This window comes from Saimiri boliviensis, chromosome 5 (assembly GCF_048565385.1).
Source record: "Saimiri boliviensis isolate mSaiBol1 chromosome 5, mSaiBol1.pri, whole genome shotgun sequence".
Lineage (NCBI taxonomy): Eukaryota > Metazoa > Chordata > Mammalia > Primates > Cebidae > Saimiri > Saimiri boliviensis.
In genome coordinates this window covers 128,047,837-128,070,770 of record NC_133453.1, presented here as the reverse complement: position 1 = coordinate 128,070,770, position 22,934 = coordinate 128,047,837, and the positions used below count along the sequence as shown (strand labels likewise).

The following is a 22,934-nucleotide window of genomic DNA, read 5'->3' as shown; positions in this document are numbered from 1 at the left end:
TGGAATCCAAAAAGGACATGAGAGAACCAAGACAGGGAAGCAGAAGACAGAAAGGAGCACAGCAAGGATAAGATTTGAGGTGAATCTCAGCCATTGCTTATCCATTGGCAGCTCTGTAGGGTAAATTACTCAGAAGAGTTTGTTCTGCTTTAGGGCAAAAGAGTTGGACCTGCATCTAAAGTTTGAAATATATTAACATAAAGATATTATTTTCCATCCTTTTATCATTTTAGGTCCTACAGAATCTGCAGTGATATTCCACATTTCATTCTTAAAATGGATTTTTAGTGACTTTTCTTTCTTTTATTCTTTTATAGTCTTGCCAATGAATTTAATTTTATTAGTCTTTGAAGGATATAGCAAAGGTCTTCCTCAAATGAAGCATATCTTACCTCTATGCTCTCTAGCATTAAGAAGCCTGACTCTATTTTCTTCTTAGCAGACATGCCCAGGCAAGCCCAGGCAGGTCTTAACTTGTAATGCATACCTTTCCTTATTTAGGTAGGTCAAGTCTTTTCTAAGTAACTTCCTCTTTTCTTTGTTCTTTACTGCTCCTTACCTATTTAAGAAAGTTTTAAGGTATTAGCCACTCAGATCTAGTTTAGACTTTGAGGTCCAGCTCCAGCCAATGGGTGCAGGACATAGCAATAGGGCCCCAGCTATGTAAAGGATAAATATTTCCGCCTTTCCTTTGTTTATTGCACTCCCGTGGCAAGATTGACTTCCCTTTCTGCAGAAAGTAAAATTGCCTTGCTGAGAAAACTTTTTGTCTGAGTGGTAATTCTTCTTGGCAATACCAGAGAATAAGCATTTACTTCTAACAGTCTTTTTTTAAATTTGTTGATACTCTTGCCTATATTTTTGTTTTCCATTTCATAACTGCTGTTCTCATCCTTATTATTTTCTTTTTCTTCTGCTTTCTTTGGGTTGTATGTGTTGTCATTTTCCTATGTCTTGAAATAGTTTGAGATCATTGATTTTTTCATCTATCTTCTTTTCAAATATGTGCATTTAAAACTACAGATCCCCTTCCAATCATAGCTTTAGCTGCTTTTCTCAAGTTTTAGTGTGTAATATATTCATCTTCATTCTTAAGAGTTATTTTCTAATTTTCATTATGATTTATTTTTTAACCTATGGAGTGTGTTTGGATATTTTCTAGTTTTAAACTTGAGCTTTTTTGCTTTGTTGGCATAGAAAAAAACTTGTATGATTTCAATCCTTTGAACTTTTGAGATTATCTATATGGCCCAGATCACGATAAATGGTTATAAACACTTCGTAAATACAAAGAATATATATTCTGAGATGGTTAGTTGTAGCTTTTTATACATAGTTTCAATTTGTAATTTGTTTCCATATTCTATACCATTACTGATTTTTTCTCCTACTCGATAAGTTAATGATAGTTGTGTTAAAACCTCCCACCATCATTATGGATTTTTCTATTTTTTCTTATAGTTCTGTCAGTTTTTGCTTTATATATTTTGCAGTTATGTTATTAGGTACATCTACTTTTAGAATTTGTTCCTTCTAGTGAAATCAAACTTCCAACATTATGTAGTATCTCTCTGTCTTAACGTCTACTTTGTCTAATTAGTGTAACTAAGCCAGATTTATTTTGGTTAGTAGTCTTATGGTATATATTTTTTTCAATCTTTTATTTTTAATCTTTCTGGTCATTATATTTAAGAAATGTCTCTTTTAAACAGAATATAACTGAATTTTAAAATTTTATCCTGACAACCTGTCTTTTAATTGGTATATTTATTCTATTTGGGTTTAATGTAATTGATATATTTGCATTTAGATCTTCCATTTTACTATGAGCTTTTACAATTTATCCATCTGTCTACGTTCCTTTTTCTCTCCATTTTTACCTTTTTTTGGATTGAATGTGTTTTCTTATTATGTCTTTTCACATATACATTAATTTGGAAGTCATATGCTCTTTTCTATTTTTTTTCCCCCCAGTGGTAACTCTAGAACTTAAAACATCTATCCTTGACTTTTCAAAGTTGGATATTAATTGGTCCTTTTATCTTCTTCATGGATGCTAAAAGGACCTTAGGATACTTTAATGCTATTTATCCCTTTTCTGACTCATAGGCTGTCATTGTTAGGTATGTTAATTCCATATAAATATTTAAAATTCCATAATTTATTATAATTGCTTTTTTTACACAATTGCTCTTCATTTAGATTTACCCACATGCTTACCATTCTTATTTTTGTTCTTCATTTCTTACATCATCTCCAAGCTTCCTTTAATCTTAAAAGCACCCTTTAATATTTTCTTTAACACTGGTCTGCTGAAGTTGAATTCTCTTTTGTCTGACAATCTCTTTATTTTACTTTCATTTTCTGGCGGACATTTTTGCTTTTGTAGTTGTCCTCAATGGCATGGTTGATCTATATTATCTAGCCCACAATTCCTCTCCATCAGATTTTTAAATTTGGCAACCTACAGTTACCTCTTTTCAATCTTACCTGATGTTGTGTTATACATGCTTCATGATGACTAACCCAAGAACATAGATAATATCCTATTAAATCTTCTCTTGTGTAAAGTATCTTTATGTTTAAGAATTTGTTTTTAACAAAAATAAAGTCAATATGAAACAAAGCACTCATCATATTTGAACACTGTATGTCTCTTGCTATAATCTGAGAAGACCTGGTTATGATTCTTAGAAAAGAACAAGCTGCTTGTTTAGTAGGTGTGAACACTGATTGCATTAGTAGGGAAAGCCTAGATATTGTCAGGCATGATATTGGTTTGTATGGGGGTTGTCACTGGAGATGTGTCCCGTGTGATCCTTGAAATGGTCTCCCTCAGGGCCCATGGTTTCTTGTGTGTTAGTGCTTGCATAGGTACATTCCAGAGTATGATTCTTTTTTTTTTTTTTTGAGACAGAGTCTTGCTCTGTCACCAGGCTGGAGTTCAGTGGCGTCATCTTGGCTGACTGCAACCTCTGCTTCCCGGGTTCAAGCTATTCTCCTGTCTCAGCCTCCCAAGTAGTTGGAACTACAGGCACATACCACCACGCCCAGCTAATTTTTGTATTTTTAGTAGAGAGGGGATTTTACTGTGTTGGCCAGGATGGTCTTGATCTCTTGACCTTGTGATCCGCCCACCTCAGCCTCCCAAAGTGCTGGGATTACAGGCATCAGCCACTGTGCCCAGCCAGAATATGATTCTTAAATACACTAATACCTTATGTCTGAAATACTGCAAAGTCCACATGTGGAAAGAGAGTAGAGTTTGGACACTGGGCGTCATGGAATGACTTCTTTTATTCTGCTTCTGTGGACACACTCTGATCTTAGTGTGCACTGAAGACAACTCTCTTAGTCAATTTGCGCTGCTATAATGAAATACCCGCGACTGGATAATTTGTAAAGAACAAAAATGTATTCTCTCATGTTCTGGAGGCTGGGAAGTCCGAGTTCAAGGCATGGGCAGGTTTGGTGTCTGGTAAGGGCTGTTCTCTCTACTTCCAAGATGGTGCTTTGTTGCCCTGTCCTCTAGAGTGATGAATGCTGTGTTCTAACATGGTGGGAGGGCAGAAGAGAGGGAACTGACTCTCTCAAGCTCTTTATAAGGGGCCTGAGGGCTCCACCCTTGTGACTTAATCACCTCCTAAAATCCCCATCTCTTAATATCCTCACATTAGTGATCAACTTGCAACATATACATTTCCAGGGATACATTCAGACCATAGCAACAACTAAGTGCCTTTTGTTTTATTTTTAAGCTACATGTTGTATCTATGTTTCTTACTTCTGGAAAAAGAAAAATCTTATATCAGTTATAAATATACATGTCTTTTGATTTACTTTTTTTTTTTTTTTTTTTTTTTTGGTGAAGTCTCACTCTGTCATCCAGGTCAGGCTAAAGTGCAGTGATGCAATCTCGGCTCTGTCTCCCAGGTTCAAGAAATTCTTGTGCCTCAGCCTCCCGAGTAACTGGGACTACAGGTGTGTACCACCACACTTGACTAATTTTTAGTAGAGACGGGGTTTCACCATGTTGGCCAGGCTGGTTTCGAACTCCTGACTTCAAGTGATCCACCCGCCTCGGCCTCCTGAAGTGCTGGCGTTACACGTGTGAGTCACTGCTCCCAGCCTTGATTTACTTTCAAGCTGATAGTTATTTGTTCACCAACAAGCTCCCAGTGTGGTCTACAGAGGCCAGGCAGATAATATGAATCCTCACAGTGAATGGGGACTGGGCATATTAGAGGCCACATGCCCCTTAAAAATTGGATGGTCACATTTAGTTTTAATTATTGTCATGCTGTGATGTGAATTCTATTTTAATTTCCTCTTTTATTTTCCTGAAAATCAGAATTTAGATTTTTTTTCTGAGACACTCCAGGCCTCAGCAATCTATATTTTTATGTGAAATCTTTGTATATTTAAATCTAAATGAATAATTATTTTTAGGGGCTCATTTGGCAGAATATGCAATCATTGTTAAATAAGTCAGATTTGCAGGTCAGATGCCTCCCAGAGACCAACAGCTTGTTCCCTTTATCTTAACCATTATCAGGTACACTGCTCTCATTCTGTACACACAGGTGATGAGAATACTACCGAAAGGGTGGGCTTGAGGATGCTTGGGAAGCCTGAATGAAACTGACATTTGCCACAAATCATTTAATACAGAAGCCTGGAAGTCACCCTAGCAACACCTTTCTTCCTGCATCTGGTCAGCTGCCAGCTGCTATTGATTCTAGCACCCTTGAACTTTGCGTCTATGCTTACCCCCTGCAGACACTGGGAAATCTAGTCTAGACTCTTGTTTTTTGCATGTCAGTGGCCTTCTAGCTATGCTCTCTGATGTGAGGCTTTGCTCCCTCAATCCTTCCCCGCCCTCCTGCCAGAGTAATTTTTCCAAAATACAGTCGGCCCAAGTCACTCCCCTGCTTAAAAATATTCCAGTGAGTCAATAAATTACTGTACTGGAAAGCTTCTCCTTGCCCTCCAGATTCACTCTCCACCCTTCCTTGCCCTGTGCCCCACCCACTGGAAAGCTGACCAGTATGGACAGCATCAGTGGTCTCCCTTGCCCTCTGGCTCCTGGTTGGCTTTGGCCACTAACAAGCTCTGCAGGGGGATTGGAGAGAGGGAGAACAGCAGTGTGTTTATTTCTCCAGCTCTCTCTTTGTGGGTTGCTGTGGGCTCTGATTCTCAACTGAAGGCCTTAGCTCCTCTCAGGCAGCCCTATATACACAGCCTCTGCCTGCCCTTGCTCCATCTAGCATGCAGGGCCAAGACAGATCGTTAGAATCGTCGGATCCACAGAATCTGCCTGGTACCAGCCCCAGGGTGCTGCACCAGCACTCACGGTTTCACTGTACCCTGTCCACCACCTTGGTAAATAGCATGTCTTTAAAATGCTTCCCAAGCAGGCTTGGCAAGCGTGTTAGTGTTGGTGAAATAATGAGAAATGTGTGCTCAGCGTATGGGATATGGTGTGAGCAGGAGCCACCAGAGATGAAGCTGGAGAAAGCATAGGATAGGGCACAAACTGCCTAGAGGGACAGAATGTGTGTCCTGAGGAATTAGTGAAGGGCTTTAAAGGTGGGAAAATAATTAGGAGCACATTGATTAGAAAAGTGTCAACCAAACCCTAGAGGCCATCAACTCTCAGAATGAGTTGTGCAGCAGTAGAGGGTATAATGGACTAGAGAAGGGAGACGTGAGATACAGGGGTACGGAGTATTTCTCAATAGTACCTAGCACACAGCTTTAGATATATGGGTGTTTAGTATATCCTGGTCAAACTGAATTGTTGTGTCTGTGTGACAGCTTGAGTGACGTTTTTATGCCATTTACCCAATTCATATTTTAAAATTTCATTTGTTAAAGACCTGAAGGTAGTATTAACCTGAAAGAATTTATTTACTGTTAACTAAATCTGGGTCGTTTGAGATCTCCTTAAATAACCTTTGTGGTAACATTGGAATGAACATTTATTTGATGTCTGGGAAGTAATATCCCAGTGGAACTCATTTTATTTTGGGTTGTTTTTAATATGGAGCTGTTAATATAGCATTTCCAATAAGTGACCTTATATGTGAAACCTGTGTTTAATTACTAATGTTTTAGCAAGACTAGTAGGACTGTACTATTCATTATAAGTCACAGATTTCAGAACTTGTCAGGAAAATATTTCATGATTTGAGTTATGCCTGGGGATCCAGGAAAAGCAAGCAGCACTTGAGTCTTTATGAGATGGTGAACATACTTATTCCTACAATATTTTTGGCCTTTACCAGCCCTATTATATAATGAGTAAACAATATCTTTTTTGAAATTTTTCATCCAAAATATTCCCTAGCTAGAGCTTTACTTAGGAAAATATGATTTCCTAAGAGATCTTTAAGCCTGATAGTTTGAACCAAACAACACAAAGGGCATATTGCTTCTTGGAAGTGTTTTCTTAGCTTTCCCTTTAGTGTTTTTGTCTTCCCTTTTAAAAAAAAAAAAAAAAAAAAAAAGAACTTTTATTGGGTGTTTTATTGTGCAAACTCTATGTGTTTGTCATATACCATTAGAAATTATAGATGAACATAAAAGAAGAAAGTAAAAAGTGTAATTCCATCACAATTAGAAAGTAGAGGAGAGCTCAAAATAAGGACTGTATGATGTAACCTATCATACAGAAGAAGGTGATGGGGATATGTGAGGTGCTGCCCGTGCTTCCAGCAGGGTTGCAATGCTTAGCGGAAAGTCTATCCCAGCTTTCTTAACCAAGGTAAAAATGGCTTCTGTTTCAGGGTCTCTTTGCTCTGGGCCCCTTGTGTCTGTTGCTCTTGACAACCAAGGATTGCCGTTGCCTCACCGCAGCCCTTATCCCTGTCACCTGATGCTCATTGATTTGTGAGCTACTTGAGGGCCAGATCCACACTTGTATTCCCAGGGCACCAAGCACAGAGCCTCGAACTTAGCAAGCTCTTGGAATCGTTTATGTGAGAGAGTGAACGAATGGATGTGAGTTCATGAACATCAGTCAGGAATGCAAATTCCTCAAGAAAGAACCTAGATAAAATGAAATCCTTCTGAAAAGCAGAAGTGTAGCTCTGCTTGCGATATAAGGGGGAAAAAAAGTAAAAGACTTCATGGAGATATCGAAGGAATGTTGTGGTCAAGGAGATCACAGCAGCAGATGTATTTGATCCAAGAGGCGAAATGCTAACTGTGAGTGATGACAGCTGTATTTGACTGGATCCCTGCTCATGAAAGGAAGTGGAACATCAGTGGGGAAAACACCCAGATGTCCGTAAGGAAAATGAAGGCTTTGTCTGGGGTAAGACAGAAAGGGCTTCTGCCTGGGCCCTTCTTTTTTTAAGAAGAAAATAACTTTCATTGGATGTTTTATTGTAAAAGCATACACGTTCCTTGTATGACATTAGAAATTATAGATGAGGGCTGGGTGTGGTGGTTCATGCCTGTAATCGCAGCACTTTGGGAGGCCTAGGCGGGTGGGGTGGATCACCTGAGGTCAGGAGTTCCAAGACCAGCATGGCCAACATGGTGAAACCCCGTCTTTACTAAAAATACAAAAAGTGGCCGCACATGGTGACGCATGCCTGTAATCCCAGCTACTTGAGGAGGCTGTGGTGGGAGCATTGATTGAACCTGGGAGGCAGAGGTCGCAGTGAACCAAGATCATGCCACTGCACTGCAGCCTGGGTGACAGAGACTCCGTCTCAAAGAAAAGAAAAAAAGAAAAAAAAGAAATTATAGATGAGCCTTGGACACACATGGTTCTCAAAGCCACAGTTGTGTACCTGCAAAATGGGGAAGGTGATATCTATCTTTAAGGGCTTGTTCAGAAGGTTAGAGAGAAGGTAGGAAAAGGACTGGCAGTCAGTAATCACGCTGTGAATTAATAATGATTAGCAGTGGCTACTTTATGTAGGACCGAGTTCTTCAGGTCTTCTTCCATGCTTTGCCTCAGATTCTGGCCCCGGACAGGGTCACAGAGTGACATGATATTCATTGAAGCACATTTGGATTGGGTCTAGTTAACAACTTGGAATTTAAATATAAAATTATAACAACATGGAATTTAAATGATTACTTGAGACAACCTAGAGAGATGTTTGAACAGGGGGAACTGGGAGCAGAGATAATCAACTAACAAACACATTCACCTGGGTTACAGTCAGGCCAAAGAGCAAGCTGATATCAGTCAGCTGTATTTTATTGTCATCAACCTTCAGGGCTGGGGCTGACCAATGAGGGGCTGCTACAAATCTCTCTTTCTCGGGAGGCTCGCCACCACCACGCAGCCCAAGAATACAGGCTCCACCCTGGCGGATCCAGTTCCTTCCGATGGCGGCTTTCTTCCCTCCCCACAAACCTTTCTGCCTCCTGACATTTGATGATGGTAATTGGTATTATTTCATATTTTTATTGTAACATTAAACTGTTTTCACAGATTCCAAGTCTGATTAGTTGGCTGCTTACTTGGCATTATGGTCGGCTTACTGGTTTAAAAAGCAGTGATATGGATTAATGGAATGCTGTAAGATTAGGGAGCTATGTCCAGCATGTTTATCAGGGACTTGGGTGAAGACAGGGAAGCTACAGAGCTGAGCGTAGTGGCTGGTAGATAGGGTGACAGGATCAGGGTTCAAACAGGTCTCAACAGGCTTCTATTCTGGGCCAAAACCAACAAGAGGAAATTCAGTAGTGATGAATGTTAAGTCTTGCGTTAAGTACAAATGGAAGAGAGCTGGCTCTCCCATCATTGTTTTGAAAAAGACATTATTTTGAAGAAGAAAAACAATTGCTTACCCTTATTGAGATATTCACCAACTGCATTCGATGAGATACTGCCTGGAATTTATATGTGTTACTTTATTTAAATCCTACTTGGGTAAAGATTATCGGCTCCATTTCATTTAGAGTTTTGGAAAGTTTAAGAAACTTGGAATCAGCCGGGTGTGGTGGCTCACGCCTGTAATCCCAGCACTTTGGGAGGCTGAGGCAGGTGGATCACGAGGTCAGGAGATCGAGACCATCCTGGTCAACATGGTGAAACCCTGTCTCTACTAAAAATTCAAAAAAAAAAAAAAAAAAATTAGCTGGGCATGGTGGTGCGTGCTTGTAATCCCAGCTACTCGAGAGGCTGAGGCAGGAGAATTGCCTGAACCCAGGAGGCGGAGGTTGCGGTGAGCCGAGATCATGCCATTGCACTCCAGCCAGGGTAACGAGCGAAACTCCGTCTCAAAAATAAAAAAAAAAAAAGAAAAAAGAAAAAAGGAAAAAAAAAAAGAAACTCGGAACCAAACAGAGTTAAAGTTTAACCATTATGCGATGCTGTCTCCAGAACAGATTCCATAAATGGGCTGACTGAAGAAGGAAGGAATCGAGGGAGGGAGAGAAGAAGGAAGCAGTTTTTGTCTAAAGAAACCTGTATCGTAGGTGCAATGTATAGTCTGTCTTTTTAGATTCAGGGTTGTATTCTGGACATGACATTTTAAGCTTAAAAATGTACAAATTTCGATGTGTGCGGAGAAAGAATGTAGTTGCAAAGGATCTGGGAAAATAGAAGGAACTAGGAGGCTTTCAGAAAGCTTGAGAAGGACTCTTCTGCAGAGGAGGATCAAGACTCTGTCCACAGCTCTAGAGGGATGGAAGCTCCGGGGAAGCAGGTTCTGTTTCACTGCAAGGAGGAAGACGCAGTGGTCCAGGTGGCACTTCATTCTGCTCCAGTGGAGTCATTTCTGAATGTCTGTGTTATCATGCTGCTAGGATCAAAGGGAACAGAGCAGAACTGGGTGGAAATCTGGGATATTACTGTTATTTCTCTAGAGAAATGATGTTAAAAAGGCAGAAGGCCTGGCTGCTGGAGACGGCATTGGAGTTTCAAAGCAAAATCCAAACATCTTCCTGGCTGAGGAGAGGAGAAAAACTCAAGGACCCCTCTTGAAGTGCCATTTGCACTCTACTTTCTTCCAGGAAAAATGTCTTACCTATCCAATCTTCCCTATCTCAGAAATCAAATGCTTGCACTTATAACATGCCTATTTTAGTTATTTTAGAATCAAGGTGGTTCTTTTTTTTTTTTTTTTTTTTTTTGGTAAGTTAAGGTAGAGAAGTTATGGAAAGAAACCTGATTCTAACTATGAACTGAACAGATGGGATAGTGGGAATAAAAACAAATTAAAACAGTATTGCAAAAACTCTCAACTTTCATTTAAAAATATATATGATGATGTTTTTCAACTTTTCACATTCAACCTTTCGGCATATCGAGTGACAAAATGAAAAATCAATTTCAGCTGTGTATATTTTAAACATTTACCTAAATGATTGGGACTTACTCAACCTAAAAGTCCAGATGAAAGTATTAAACTGCTTATTGTATTTTTTGTGAATTAAAACTTTATTTTTTTATTATGTCATAGACGGGACACAGTTATGTTTGGTGACGTTTAGTACAGAAAATTGAACTGAACAGTGGTCTAATTAGAACAGTAAATAGTATGGGTTTAATTAGCCCCTATTCCTGATGACAGATTTGATCCGTCACCAGATATTTATCCTTTCCTTTCACTTGACTGTTACTGAAATATTGCCTCTAGAAGGACTGCTTACTGTGCTATAAATAGGTAGCTTGGCAAGAAGCCATAAAGCCCGCTGACCGGTGAGACTTGAGAGAAAATTATTGGAAAACCCCCTCTTTGCTTCCAGCCATTATTTCTTCATTTCACTTTTGAAGGTCCTTTCCACAGATCCCTCTTTTAATTTAATTTAATTTTTTTTTTTTTTTTTTTTTTTTGGTTAGATGAGGTAACTTGCCTAAGGGCTTAAGGAAACCTGTGCAATATCTAGTTAAGTCACATGCTGCAGTTTATTAATGTGTCACGGTTTCTTTCATAAACTTTGCTGTTCTTCAGCTTCGAACTTACCTATTAAATTCTGTCTGACTTGCACTTTTCTATACACCAAGAATATGTGGTTTTTGTTTGTTTGCTTCCTTGTTTTTAATTAAGGTATGATATGGTTTATTAAGAAAACACTACAAAATGCAGAGAAACAACAACAAAATACATTAGTCACACAGATCCCTCACACTTAGAGGTAATGACTGTCACGTTTTAATTAACCTCTCATTCCTCTCCCTATGTGTGTACAAGGTTTACATGTATGAAAAAATATAGATTTAATATGATTATCTAATGATTGTCTCTTTCCCCACCCAATATTTTTAAAATAGAAATTTCAAAAACCATTACTATTTGAAAGTTCAAATAGTAATAAAACTGGCATTTAACAATTTATCATATTCTGGGTGGGGGGTGGCTAGGGAAAATAAAACATTCAGTTGACATTCATTTCCTGTCTGTTCCCAACAACATTCGTTCCTAGTCCTGCTTCCTCCATTAGGGGTAACTTGGTGTGTTTCTAGCCTGTATACCTCCAGCCCATACACGTGGGCTTTTACTGGTACGTCTTGCATATATGTTCTTATGCTTAGAGCTTTAGCTGTAGAAAAGGAATAGACAATGATATATGTGTTTTTATTTTAATGTATCAAACCTATCAGTCTTTTCCTTTATAGTTTCTACTTTTGCTGATAGATCTAGGATAGTCTTTCCTATACAACTATTGGTATAGATATATACCAAGATTAATGTGATGATTAATCTGTAGTATTGCTAATATTTTATGGTTTCAGTATTTTAATATAAATTTCTAATAGATCTGGAATTTATTTTGGCATATTCTATGAAGAAGTTATCTGTAATTTTTAAAAACACAAAACATGCCAGATGCAGTGGCTCACGCCTGTAATCCCAGCACTTTGGGACGCCAAGGCAGTTAGATCACAAGGTCAAGAGATTGAGAACATCCTGGCTAACACGATGAAACCCTGTCTCTATTAAAAATATAAAAAAATTAGCCAAGCTGGGACCTGTAGTCCCAGCTACTTGGGAGGCTGGGGCAGGAGAGTTGCTTGAACCCAGGAGGTAGAGGTTGCAGTGAGCTGAGATCACACCACTGTACTCCAGCTTGGGTGACAGAGTGAGACTCTATCTAAAAAAAAAAAAAAAAAAAAGAACAACAAAAAAAAAACACCCCACAGAACATTTGCCACATTGATTTGTGATACTATACCATGTCCTTATACTTGGTCTGTTTCTGGACTTTTTTTTTTTTTTTTTTTTTTTGATCTAATAGATCCAATTGTTCATTGCTATGCCAATTCTCTATTAATTGAGACAATTTCCCTCTGATTTTACTTCTTTTACAGGTCTTTTAATTGCATTTAAAAATATATAACATGAGATCTACCCTTTTAATAAAATGAATCTCTAGAACTTTATAATTTTACATGGCTGAAACTTTATGCCCGTTGAACAGTAACTCTTCATTTTCTCATCACTCCTGTCCCTGGCAAGCACTCCACTTTCTGCTTCAAGGAATTGGACTGTGTTAGATATGTCATATAAATGGAACCATGCAGTGTTTGTCTTTTGTGACTGGCTTGTTTCACATAGCCCAATATCCTCAAGATTCATCCGTATCATAGCCTGTGATAGGCTTTCCTTCTTTTTAGTGGCTCCATAATATTCCATTGTATGTATACCACATGTTGTTTACCCATTCATCTGATGATGGACATTTGGGTTGCTTCCATGTCTTGCTCCTCCCCCTCCTCCTCCCCCCCCCCTCCCCCCTCCCTCCCCCACCTCCTCCTCCTCCTCCTCTCTTCTTCTTTCTTTCTTTTTTTTTTTTTTTTTTTTTTTTTTTTTTTTGAGACAGAGTCTTGCTCTGTTGTCCAGGCTGGAGATCAGTGGCACAATCTCAGCTACAACCTCCACCTCCCGGGTTCAAGTGATTCTCCTACCTTAGCCTCCTGAGTAGCTGGGATTACAGATACATGCCATCATGCCCGGCTAATTTTTGTATTTTTAGTAGAGACAGTTAGGCTCAAGCTGGCTCCTTGCTATGTAAGTTAGAAAACAGAATAATTGATATTTAGTCAATTTATTTAAATTTAGGAATGATAAAATTTCAGATATAAAACTGAGCTTAAAAGCCATCTCAACAAAACCTTCTTAAGGTAGAAAGGTATGCATGTGTCAACTGCTTTTCATCTAAACCTGTCATTTTTTTTAAATGCAGTTATTCCATAGCCAATAATTTTGGGGTATCATTGGGCTTTGTGAAGAGTTTAGAAAATGACTGGATTTGGGAGGTGGAGGTGGGTGGGTCACCTGAGGTCAGGAGTGTAACACCAGCCTGGCCAACATGGCAAAACCCCATCTTGACTAAAAATACAAAAATTAGGCAGGTGTGGTGGTGGCCGCCTGCCATCCCACCTACTCAGGAGACTGACGCAGAATTGCTTGAACCTGGGAGGTGGAGGTTGTAGTGAGCCAAGATCATGCCATTGCGCTCCTGGGCAATAAGAGGGAAACTCTGTCTCAAAACAGAACAAAGATGACTCTGGGAGCTTGAGTATATTTCTACCACATTTGTCTTATCATTTATTGTGGTTTTTTTTTTTTTTTTTTTTACATCTAGACCTCAAGAAACACTCATTCAGATGAAGACAAAGATGGCAACTGGGATGCTTGGGGCGACTGGAGTGACTGCTCCCGGACCTGCGGGGGAGGAGCGTCGTATTCTCTGCGGAGATGTTTGACTGGAAGGTCAGTGGTGGCCTCACTTGCTCCTGCATGTGGAATGTGTCAGTACCTCTGGGTGGGTGGAGAGGCGAGAGAACTTTACTTGGCTTTGGAATGTACTGTGATGATGGTGAAGCGTTTGCTTTTTCTAAATATTAGTCAACCTCAGGTTAACATATTGAAGGAGCAATGGTCCTGTTTTCGTGAATGTGGCCCTCTTGCTCACAGAACTCAGGAGCACCAGACACTTTGGGCTTTGAGGAAAGGAAATCCTGGCACCTTAAGTCACTGGTTTCAAGTTGTCAAGAGTTGGGGCAAGAGGTCAAGCCTTCTAATTTCTGCTCTTGGGTTGCTGCAACTTAATTCAGTTCTTGTTCGTCTACTCTGATCAGCCCATTGATTAAGAACATCATGCAAATTCTGTTTTCACAGTTTAGATATGTTTATATTAAATAACATTTGCCAAAATGTAAAATCAGCTTATTTTTTAAAACCTCTAAATTTGTATCAAGTCTGTGCTTATCTGTTTTTGAGACAATTTAAGGTAATTCTTTATGGGACTGTTTGCATCAGCTCTTAGGTAAGAGAGCCCCAGATTGATGGAATCTGACATGCTGGTCTTGTACAAAAGAAAATTCCAAGATTATGGCAGCCATCTTCAGATTTAGGATATTGTTAGGAAAAAGGTAAATTGACCTTTGCTAATTAGCTTCAAGATACAGAGTAGAAATGCAGGGAGAGCATAGTTTGGCTCAAGTTTGGATTTTATTGAGGTCACTGTTTTATGATACATTAAACAGTGACCAAATATGTCCTCCAGTTTCCTTGAGACAATACAGAGCAGGGCAGATGAGAGATTGTACATGTGGCCTTTGAGAAGAAAGACTCACTGGTCTACTCCAGGAAGGCATGAGAAGACTGCTGGAGGCACCATAGTAACATCCCCCCATGGTGAATTCTAACTCAGACATGGAAGCTTCAATAAAGCATTGTAGAACTGAATCCAGGGATTAGTCTTGCAAAGGCAAAGTGGTATGCCTGCTTCCCCATATTTTCACCTCGGTAAGGAGATACGGGCCCTGGCACTCTGTGTCATGCTGTGTGGAAGAATGATTGGGATATCATGTTGTATTCGGATATATTTATCCTGCCGAAGAGGCTGCAATAGGGAAGCTATATTCTGTGAGCAAGGGGAAGGGGCTTTTTTGTTGTTGTTAATAGAGTCTCGCTCTGTCGCCCAGGCTGGAGTGCAGTGGTGCGATCTTGGCTCACTGCAACCTCCACCTCCCAGGTTCAAGCAATTCTCCTGCCTCAGCCTCCCAAGTAGCTGGGATTACAGGTGCCTGCTGCCACGCCTGGCTAATTTTCATATTTTTAGTAGAGACAGGGTTTCACCATGTTGGCCAGGCTGGTCTCGAACTCCTGACCTAAATGATCCACTGGCTTCCCAAATTGCTGGGAATACAGGCCCAAGGGTAAGTTCTTTCCCACTGCTGGCCAGCCACGTGGATCACAGTGGGGGCTTCCCAACCTAGAAACAAGTGCGGAAGGAAGAACGTTGGCGTCTCTTTCTAACCTTCAGGTCTGAAGAGTATAAATAATTTGCAGTTAGTGGTAGGGATAGAGTGGGAAAGGAATGGGATTTATTTGCATTTTTTTATACGTACTTGCATTTGTTAAAAAGAATTTAGAGGAATATATTAAGGACCATGAATGACCACTTTTATACTATTGTCCTACAACTAGAATGTTCACATATTTACTTATTATTTGGTTCATTTTTAAAATTTCCTTGATTTTGCTCGGAACATAATTTTGCCAAGTGATACGTCTTCAGAATGCTTGTGATTTTGTCTTCTCTTTCCCAACTGGCCCGTGCTGCTGATGGTAGAGGCTGCAGGTAGGGCAGGGCAGTTGCTGAACCTCTTCCATCTTTTCCACCCCTATTCAGAAGGGGAGACTTGGGCAAGAGGAAAGGAAAGGGAAGTGGGAGAGTTCTTAGTTGACTTTATTGTTGAGAGCAGGTATGATGCTCTCTGTTTGGCAAGTGTCTTCAGCTGGCTGTTGTAAGCACTTTGATGGATTTTCTGAGAAATGGCCTTTGCCCTCCCAAATTCCTTGGGATTTCTTGCCTCCAATTCCCTTGAAATGTGCTATTCACAACACTTTGTCTTGGTAATATTGCTCTTTCCTCAGCTCTGGACTGCTAGACATACCCCCAGCTTCTTCCTGTTTACATGTGCTAACCCCTTCGTGGCCACCCTGGCAAGTTCCTAAGACAAGCACATGCTGGCACTCATGCATGTGCCCACATCTGGTTCGCAGGAAACCCTCATAAGTTTGCTAAACAAACTCTTGAAGTTCAGGGACCCAGGGCTGCAACACCTACTCTGCTTACATGGGCTGCTGCAGCTGTTCTGTCAGCCCTTAAATTTCTCAGGTGTGAATTAAACACCAACCAACTGTAGATGACACATATTGAACGCTTCAAGTGGTGTCTTCACAATTTCTTCCTCTTGATTTGGGGTTAGCAGACTGAAGCACTCATCCCTTCTCCTTGATGGTGTAGAATGAGAGGGAGGCTCACAGCACACCTTTTTCAATGAAATCTTCAGAAGTTCTTCCCGTAAGTCTCTGGCTCCAGATCCTTTTAATTCCCTTGATGTGGGTAAGGAGTTTAACTGCAGTGAACTGAACTAACACATATCCTGCCTTCAAGGCTCTTACATCTAAGGAGACAAACAATAAACAAGTAAACAATCAAATGATTTATAATTAAAAATTGTGTCAAGGAGATGCGTAAAATGGTCAGGGATGCCCTCTGTGCTGGGGCATGTTTATGCTGAGAACTTACTGCTAAGAAGAAATTAATTACGTGATGGGAAGAGTTATGAGACCAAAAAAATTCAGATAGTAGGAGCAGCATATGTAAATGTCCTGGAGCAGGAAATGAAAACAGTCTTTTTTTAATTAATTAATTTTTTTTTTTTTGAGATGGAGTTTCGCTCTTGTTACCCAGGCTGGAGTGCAATGGCGCGATCTCGGCTCACCACAACCTCTGCCTCCTGGTCTCGGGCAACTCTCCTGCCTCAGCCTCCTAAGTAGCTGGGATTACAGGCATGTGCCACCATGCCCAGCTAGTTTTTTTGTATTTTTAGTAGAGACGAGGTTTCACCATGTTGACCAGGATGGTCTCGATCTTTCGACCTCGTGATCCACCCGCGTCGGCCTCCCAAAGTGCTGGGATTACGGGCTTGAGCCACCGCGCCCTGGAGAACAATTAGATGAGAGTGAGCAGAATGGGCAGGCCCCTGCAGACAGACCCTTGGTGGGCACAGAGCCAGCCGGCATCCCATCCTGCACTAACACTGTGCAGAGAACAGTGGATCCTGCCCTGCCCTGAGCAACCACTCCTGCTTTTGGGGCACAGAGAAAGCACCCACACCTGCACCTGCCAGTGCCCTGCCCCCAAGCCAACACCACCTTCAGCATGACTGCACACACAGTCACCAATAGGGGCCTCCCACCCACCCATAGCTGCATTGCCTCCACCACTGTGGTGAATGCCTGCAGGGAGGCAGGCCCCCAAGTACCTGCTAGCACTCCGCCATAGCTGCCACTACTACTGCTGTTGCTGGTATGTGCAGATGAGGGTGAATCCCACTGTCATCATGCTATGAAATCTTTGGCTGACATCAGCCATCAGAGTCTAATGGCCAGCAGTCCAATAGCACCTTGGCCCCCCAGTGCAGTGAATTCCTAACATCAAGGAGCCATTGAACAAAGTTGGGGCCCAATACAAGTACCCCAGAGTTAGAACATCCAGTCCAGGTGCTGGGAGCCAAGCATTGGCTCCCTAAAATCTTTCAGAAATGAAAGCCAGTTGGCTGAATCCACCTTATACTAGAAGCAAACCCTCAAGGCCATCAAAAAAATAGGATAAAAGAAAAAAAAATATGTAAAAAGTCAGCAACTTCAAGGGTTAAAGGAAGATAAGCCCACAAAGATGAGAAATAATTAGCACAAGAACCCTGACAACTCAAAAAGCTAGAATGCCTTCTTTCCAACAGATGACCACCTTGCCCTCAGATTACCATCTCCATTTAAAATTTTTCTGCCTCTCTCCATTTAAAATTTTTCCGCCTCTCTCCATTTTCCTGAAATTTTACCTCTGCGAATCTGGAAATTATACACATATCCTGTTTTTATTTTACTGATAATTAAATTTAAAGATCACACCTTAATAATTATTTTGTAACTATCTCTGCCAATAATAGTTTCTTTTGATTTATCCTATGTAAGATGTTGACTACTTAGGTTTTTTTTTTTCTTTATTCCAATTTCTTAGATTTATTGTAGAATTTGGGATTTTATCTTTAGTTTATTGGCAGTTTGTTTCTTTATACCTTTTCTTTCATACTAAAGCAAGGTTGAAATATCTGTACGCATTATTTCAGTGCTTATTATCTATCTTAATTGTTTGTGTGTGAACACATTATTTCAATGCTGATTGTCAGCTGTCTGCTGCTTTGAATCCCCATTTCTTCCTTTGAGCATTCTGTTCTTCATGTTGAATGATAGGTTCATTGGCAGAGATATATTTTGAGCTGTGCTTCTGGAATTTTAATGTGCATATGAATCACCTAGGGATCTTGTTAAAATATAAACTTTGATTCAGTAGATCTGGAGTGAGGCCCAAGACATTTCATTTCTAGCAGATTCCCAGGTGATGTCAGTGTAGCCTGTCCATGGACCACACTTCAAGCAGCAAAATTTTATAGACTTTTCAATTTCAGGAATAAGTTGTAGGTCTTATACTTTGTGAGTTCTTATATATCTGAAAATACCTTTTTCTTGCTTTCACACATAATCAGTGAATGGCTTATTCGACTAAAAAATTCCTAAGATACAATCTTTTCCTTTTAAGAATTGGTAGTTCCTTTTCCATAAAGCTTGGTTTACAGTATTGCTTATAGACCTCTCAGGCCAGTTGGTTCTTTTGTAGATAACCTAGTTTTTAGATAGCCTGTCTGCCCATAGGATTCTTTATTTTTTCCCCTCAAGTTCAAGAGTTTTACAAGGCCATGTCTAGCTGTCAGTGTCATATTTCTCCCCTACCACATGGTGACCAACTTTGTGGTACAGATCTAGATTCTTCTTTACGGTAGGAAGATTTTTCTTCTATTATATCATTCACTGTTGGTTCTTACCCATTTGTTCTGGCTTTTTCTTCATGAACACCAGTAGCTTCTGTCTGTCTTCCACATTTATCATGTTTTCTTTAATTACTTTAATCTTTTTTTTTTCTTTTCCTGTGTATGTGGGGGTGATTTTCAAGCTCTCTCTCGCTTGAACTTTTTTTTCTTTTGTGGAGACAGATTCTCGCTCTGTTACCCCGACTTGAGTGTAGTGGTGCGATCTCAGCTCACTGCAACCCCTTCCTCCCAGGTTCAAGTGATTCTCCTGCCTCAGTCTCCCAAGTAGCTGGAGTTACAAATGTGCACCACCATGCCTGGCTAATTTTTGTATTTTTAGTAGAGATAGGGTTTCACCGTGTTGGCCAGTCTGGTCTCAAACTCCAGACCTAAAGTGATCTGCCAATCTCAGCTTCCCAGAGAACTGGGATTACAGGCATGCATGACCATGCCCAGCTAATTTTTGTATTTTTAGTATAGATGGGGTTTCACCATGTTGGCCAGGCTGGTCTAAAACTTCTGACCTCAAGTGATCCACAGAGCTCAGCCTCCCAAACTTCTGGGATTACAAGCATGAGCCATGGCACCTGGCCTAAACGTTTTTCTCATCTATTGACTTCTAGTGGAGTTCTTTGTTTATTTTTATTTTTTAATTTTATGGGTACATAGGTGTGTGTATTTATGTGGTACATGAGATATTTTGATACAGTCATGCAATGTATAATAATCACAGCAGGGTAAATGGGGTATTCATCACTTCAAGGATCTATCATTTCTTTGTGTTATATGTATTTCAATTATACTCTTAGTTGTTTTACAATGTACAATAAATGGCTGTTGACTGTAATCACCCTATTGTGCTATCAAACACTAGATCTTATTCATTCTATTGGACTATATTTTTGTACCCAACCTAGTGACATTTTAAATACTGATATGGCATTATTTATTACCTAACATTCTTTCCTTCACTTGAAACCTGCCCCTTTCTTGTGTCTATTGTTTTAACCACCTGTGTTTTATCCTGTGGGGTTTTTTTTGGTGTGTTTGTGTGTCTATTTTTAGTGTGCTATCTGACTAATTCTTATTCTTCAAGGTCATGCTCTTTTAGAAAGCCCATCTTGACTGCTTAAACTTTGGTCTTCCTGTTTGGTGCTTCCTTGCACCCATTATAGCACTAAAATCGTTAGCAAATTAGGACCTCTTTTAGAGAACAGAGAATGACTTCATCATCCCAAGATCTAACATAGTTTCTCACAAATGATGAGGACCCAAATAGTATTTATTGAAGGAGTAAATAAATGAGTGTGCACTCACTATCACCTTGCATCTTTTCCCAATGCTCTTCTTTCTGCCTAAACCATCCTTTTCTCCTTTTTCTGATTGACACATGGTTGATCATAACAATGCCCTTGAGTCCTCATTCTTCCTTTTGCATTCCTTCAATTCTCACCCTTTATAGGATAGGGGGTAACTCTTCTAATGTTTCCATAGGAACTTGTGAATACCTTTATGAGAGAGTTTATTTCACTGTATTGTTTTATTTTTCTGTTTCTACAATTGAGACAAAACTTTAGGTGGCGTAGATGGTGTCATTCATCTCTTTATCATGTGCCCAACATTATTATCGATGTATGGTATAAGTTGAATGTATTTTATTCCATAAATTAATAGAAAAATGAAGTAATGAATTTTGGGGTTGATAAAAAAGCTGCATGAATATAGTATGGGTCTGTGGGATAGATAAGGATGGGTAATTCTGTGAAGAATATTGAAAGCTATGGTGGGGAATATGGACTTTTAACAAATATTTAAAAACATCATTTTTTTTCAACAATATACATATATATAGTTTAAAGAGCAAATGACTCATGTAGGCTTGAGGTGAAAAACAACAGTCTCTCTATTCCCTTCCTCCCACTTCCTCAGCAGGGTCAACTACTGTTAATGATTCTATCTGACTCTCTTGGTATTTTATCCAAGCTTCTAAATGGCATGTTTATATTCCTGCTTCTTGGTCTTTCAGTTGTAGGCATTACTCATTAGAATCATACTAGAGAAGATGAAGATTTAACCATCTTTCACAACTGCTGATCCTTTCTCTTCTTTTCTCTCTCCTCCTCCCCCTTCCCTTTATCCTTTCTCAACCTCTCCCTTCAGTCTGTCTTTCAGTCCCATACCCCAGAGTTTATATAACTTTGGCTGGGCCAGTATGCAGTGCTCAAATTATTATAAAGGCATATTATTAATGCCTTCATTAAATTATGAAGACATTATTATTATAAAGACATATTATTAAATTATGCCTTTTTACTGTTCACAGCTATGTCATATAATATACTACAATTATTTTTCCTTTCTTGAGTATTTTTTCCACTGGAGTCAATAATTGCCTTGCTTTTTTGTTTGCTCGTTTTCTTAGCGTTTACATGTTGATCACTAACTCACTAAGTGTTCACTGTTTATAGAAATTTCACTAAGTGACAATTGTAATTTTCACTTCACTAATTTCATTCACTTTTCTAATTTTCATTCATTTTCATCTTCTTTTAGACCCTTCTCCTGGAGAATTCTTAACAGCCTTTAGCTGAACTACTTGCTGTCTAACAAGAAATTCAGGAGGCATCTTGGAATCTCATTTTTCTGTCATCCTGGGAAGGTCATTTACCTCTTTCCTGTGTTAGATCGCCTGTTTCCTCATCACCTTTCTTCTTCCTCCTCATTTTTATGGGTACATTCTCCAGAAGCTTCCTGCTTATCTGAAAAGATCTTTATTTTCTTCTCAAACTTGAATGATGATTTTTCCACGTATATAATTATGTAGCAATGATTTTCCGTCAGAAATTTGAAGGCTTTGCTTCACCATCTTCTAACATCAAGTAATGTTACTGAGAAATCTGAAGGCATCTGGATTTCCTGCTCCTTTTTCCTCCTCTCTGGATGCATGTAGAAGCATACATTTCCTCCCAGTGTTCTGAAATTTCATAACATGCCTTGGTGTGGGTATATTTTCATTCATCATATTGGACACTTAGAGTGTCCTTCACTATAAAAACATTCCTTCCAGTTCTGAAATACCATTTCCTTGATGATTTTTTCTATTCATTTTCCTCTATTTTCTTTTCTCTTTTTAAAAATTATTTTAGTTTTTGAGATGGAGTCTTGCTCTTGTCACCCATGCTAGAGTGCAGTGGCTTGACCTTGGCTCACCGCAGCCTCTGCCTCCTGGGTAGCTGGGACTACAGAAACCTGCCACCATGCCTGGCTAATTTTTTTTTTTTTTTTGGTAGAGCCAAATTTTTGTATTTTTGTTCACCATGTTGGCCAGGCTGGTCTTGAACTTCTGACCTCAGGTGATCTGCGTGCCTCAGCCTCCCAAAGTGCTGGGATTACAGGCATGAGCCACCGTGCCCAGCTGTGTTCCTCTATTATGTTGAAACTCCCATTATCAGATATTAGATCTTCCAGTTTTCTCTTTGTTCATTTGCCCTGCCTTACAGAACATTTATCTAAATTTGTTTTTCAACTCTCTTCCGAAGTATTTTATCTCTTTCTATACACATATTTTTTCCTGAGTTATTTTTTGTTCCTTGAATTTTTAGGAATAGAATTCTGTCCCTGGTTCCCAGATGCAGTATCTTCTGTTTCATCTCTGAGCGTATGATTAGACACTTGGGAGGAAAATTTTTTTTACCTTGCATAGTCTCATTTCCTCCCAAATTGCTGTTTTCTTTTAATTTTTTTTTTTGTCACTGTATTTAAAGTTAGAAATCTTTCTAAGATTCCTGGTGATCCTTGTTTGTTTATTCAAGTTTAAGGAAAGGAGATGTGAGCTTCACTGGAGGGAGATGTGGCTGATACATCTGATTACCTGATGATGTCTGTAGGTGTTCTATTTTGAAGTGCTTTGATTTCCCAGAGAAGGTGCTTCTGAATCCAATATTTTAGGAACTAAGTGAAACAGAAAGCTGGGATCTCAGCATTAAATACATTCATTTGTATTTAATCTGTGTTTTCAGTATAGTACTCTTGCCCTTAATTGTACCCAGTTATCTCTTGGTCCAGAAACTTGCTGTTT

At 39.5% G+C, this 22,934-nt stretch overlaps 1 protein-coding gene across 3 annotated transcripts in view; it reads left to right on the top strand.

The window, feature by feature from the left end:
- ADAMTSL3 (ADAMTS like 3) overlaps positions 1-22,934 on the top strand; it is a 335,335-nt gene that overhangs the window by 96,459 nt on the left and 215,942 nt on the right. For all 3 annotated transcript variants that reach the window (XM_074399945.1, XM_039480064.2, XM_074399944.1), the window contains exon 4: positions 13,558-13,685. In XM_074399945.1, the coding sequence (XP_074256046.1) occupies positions 13,558-13,685 (128 nt within the window). The remainder of the gene's footprint in view (positions 1-13,557; positions 13,686-22,934) is intronic.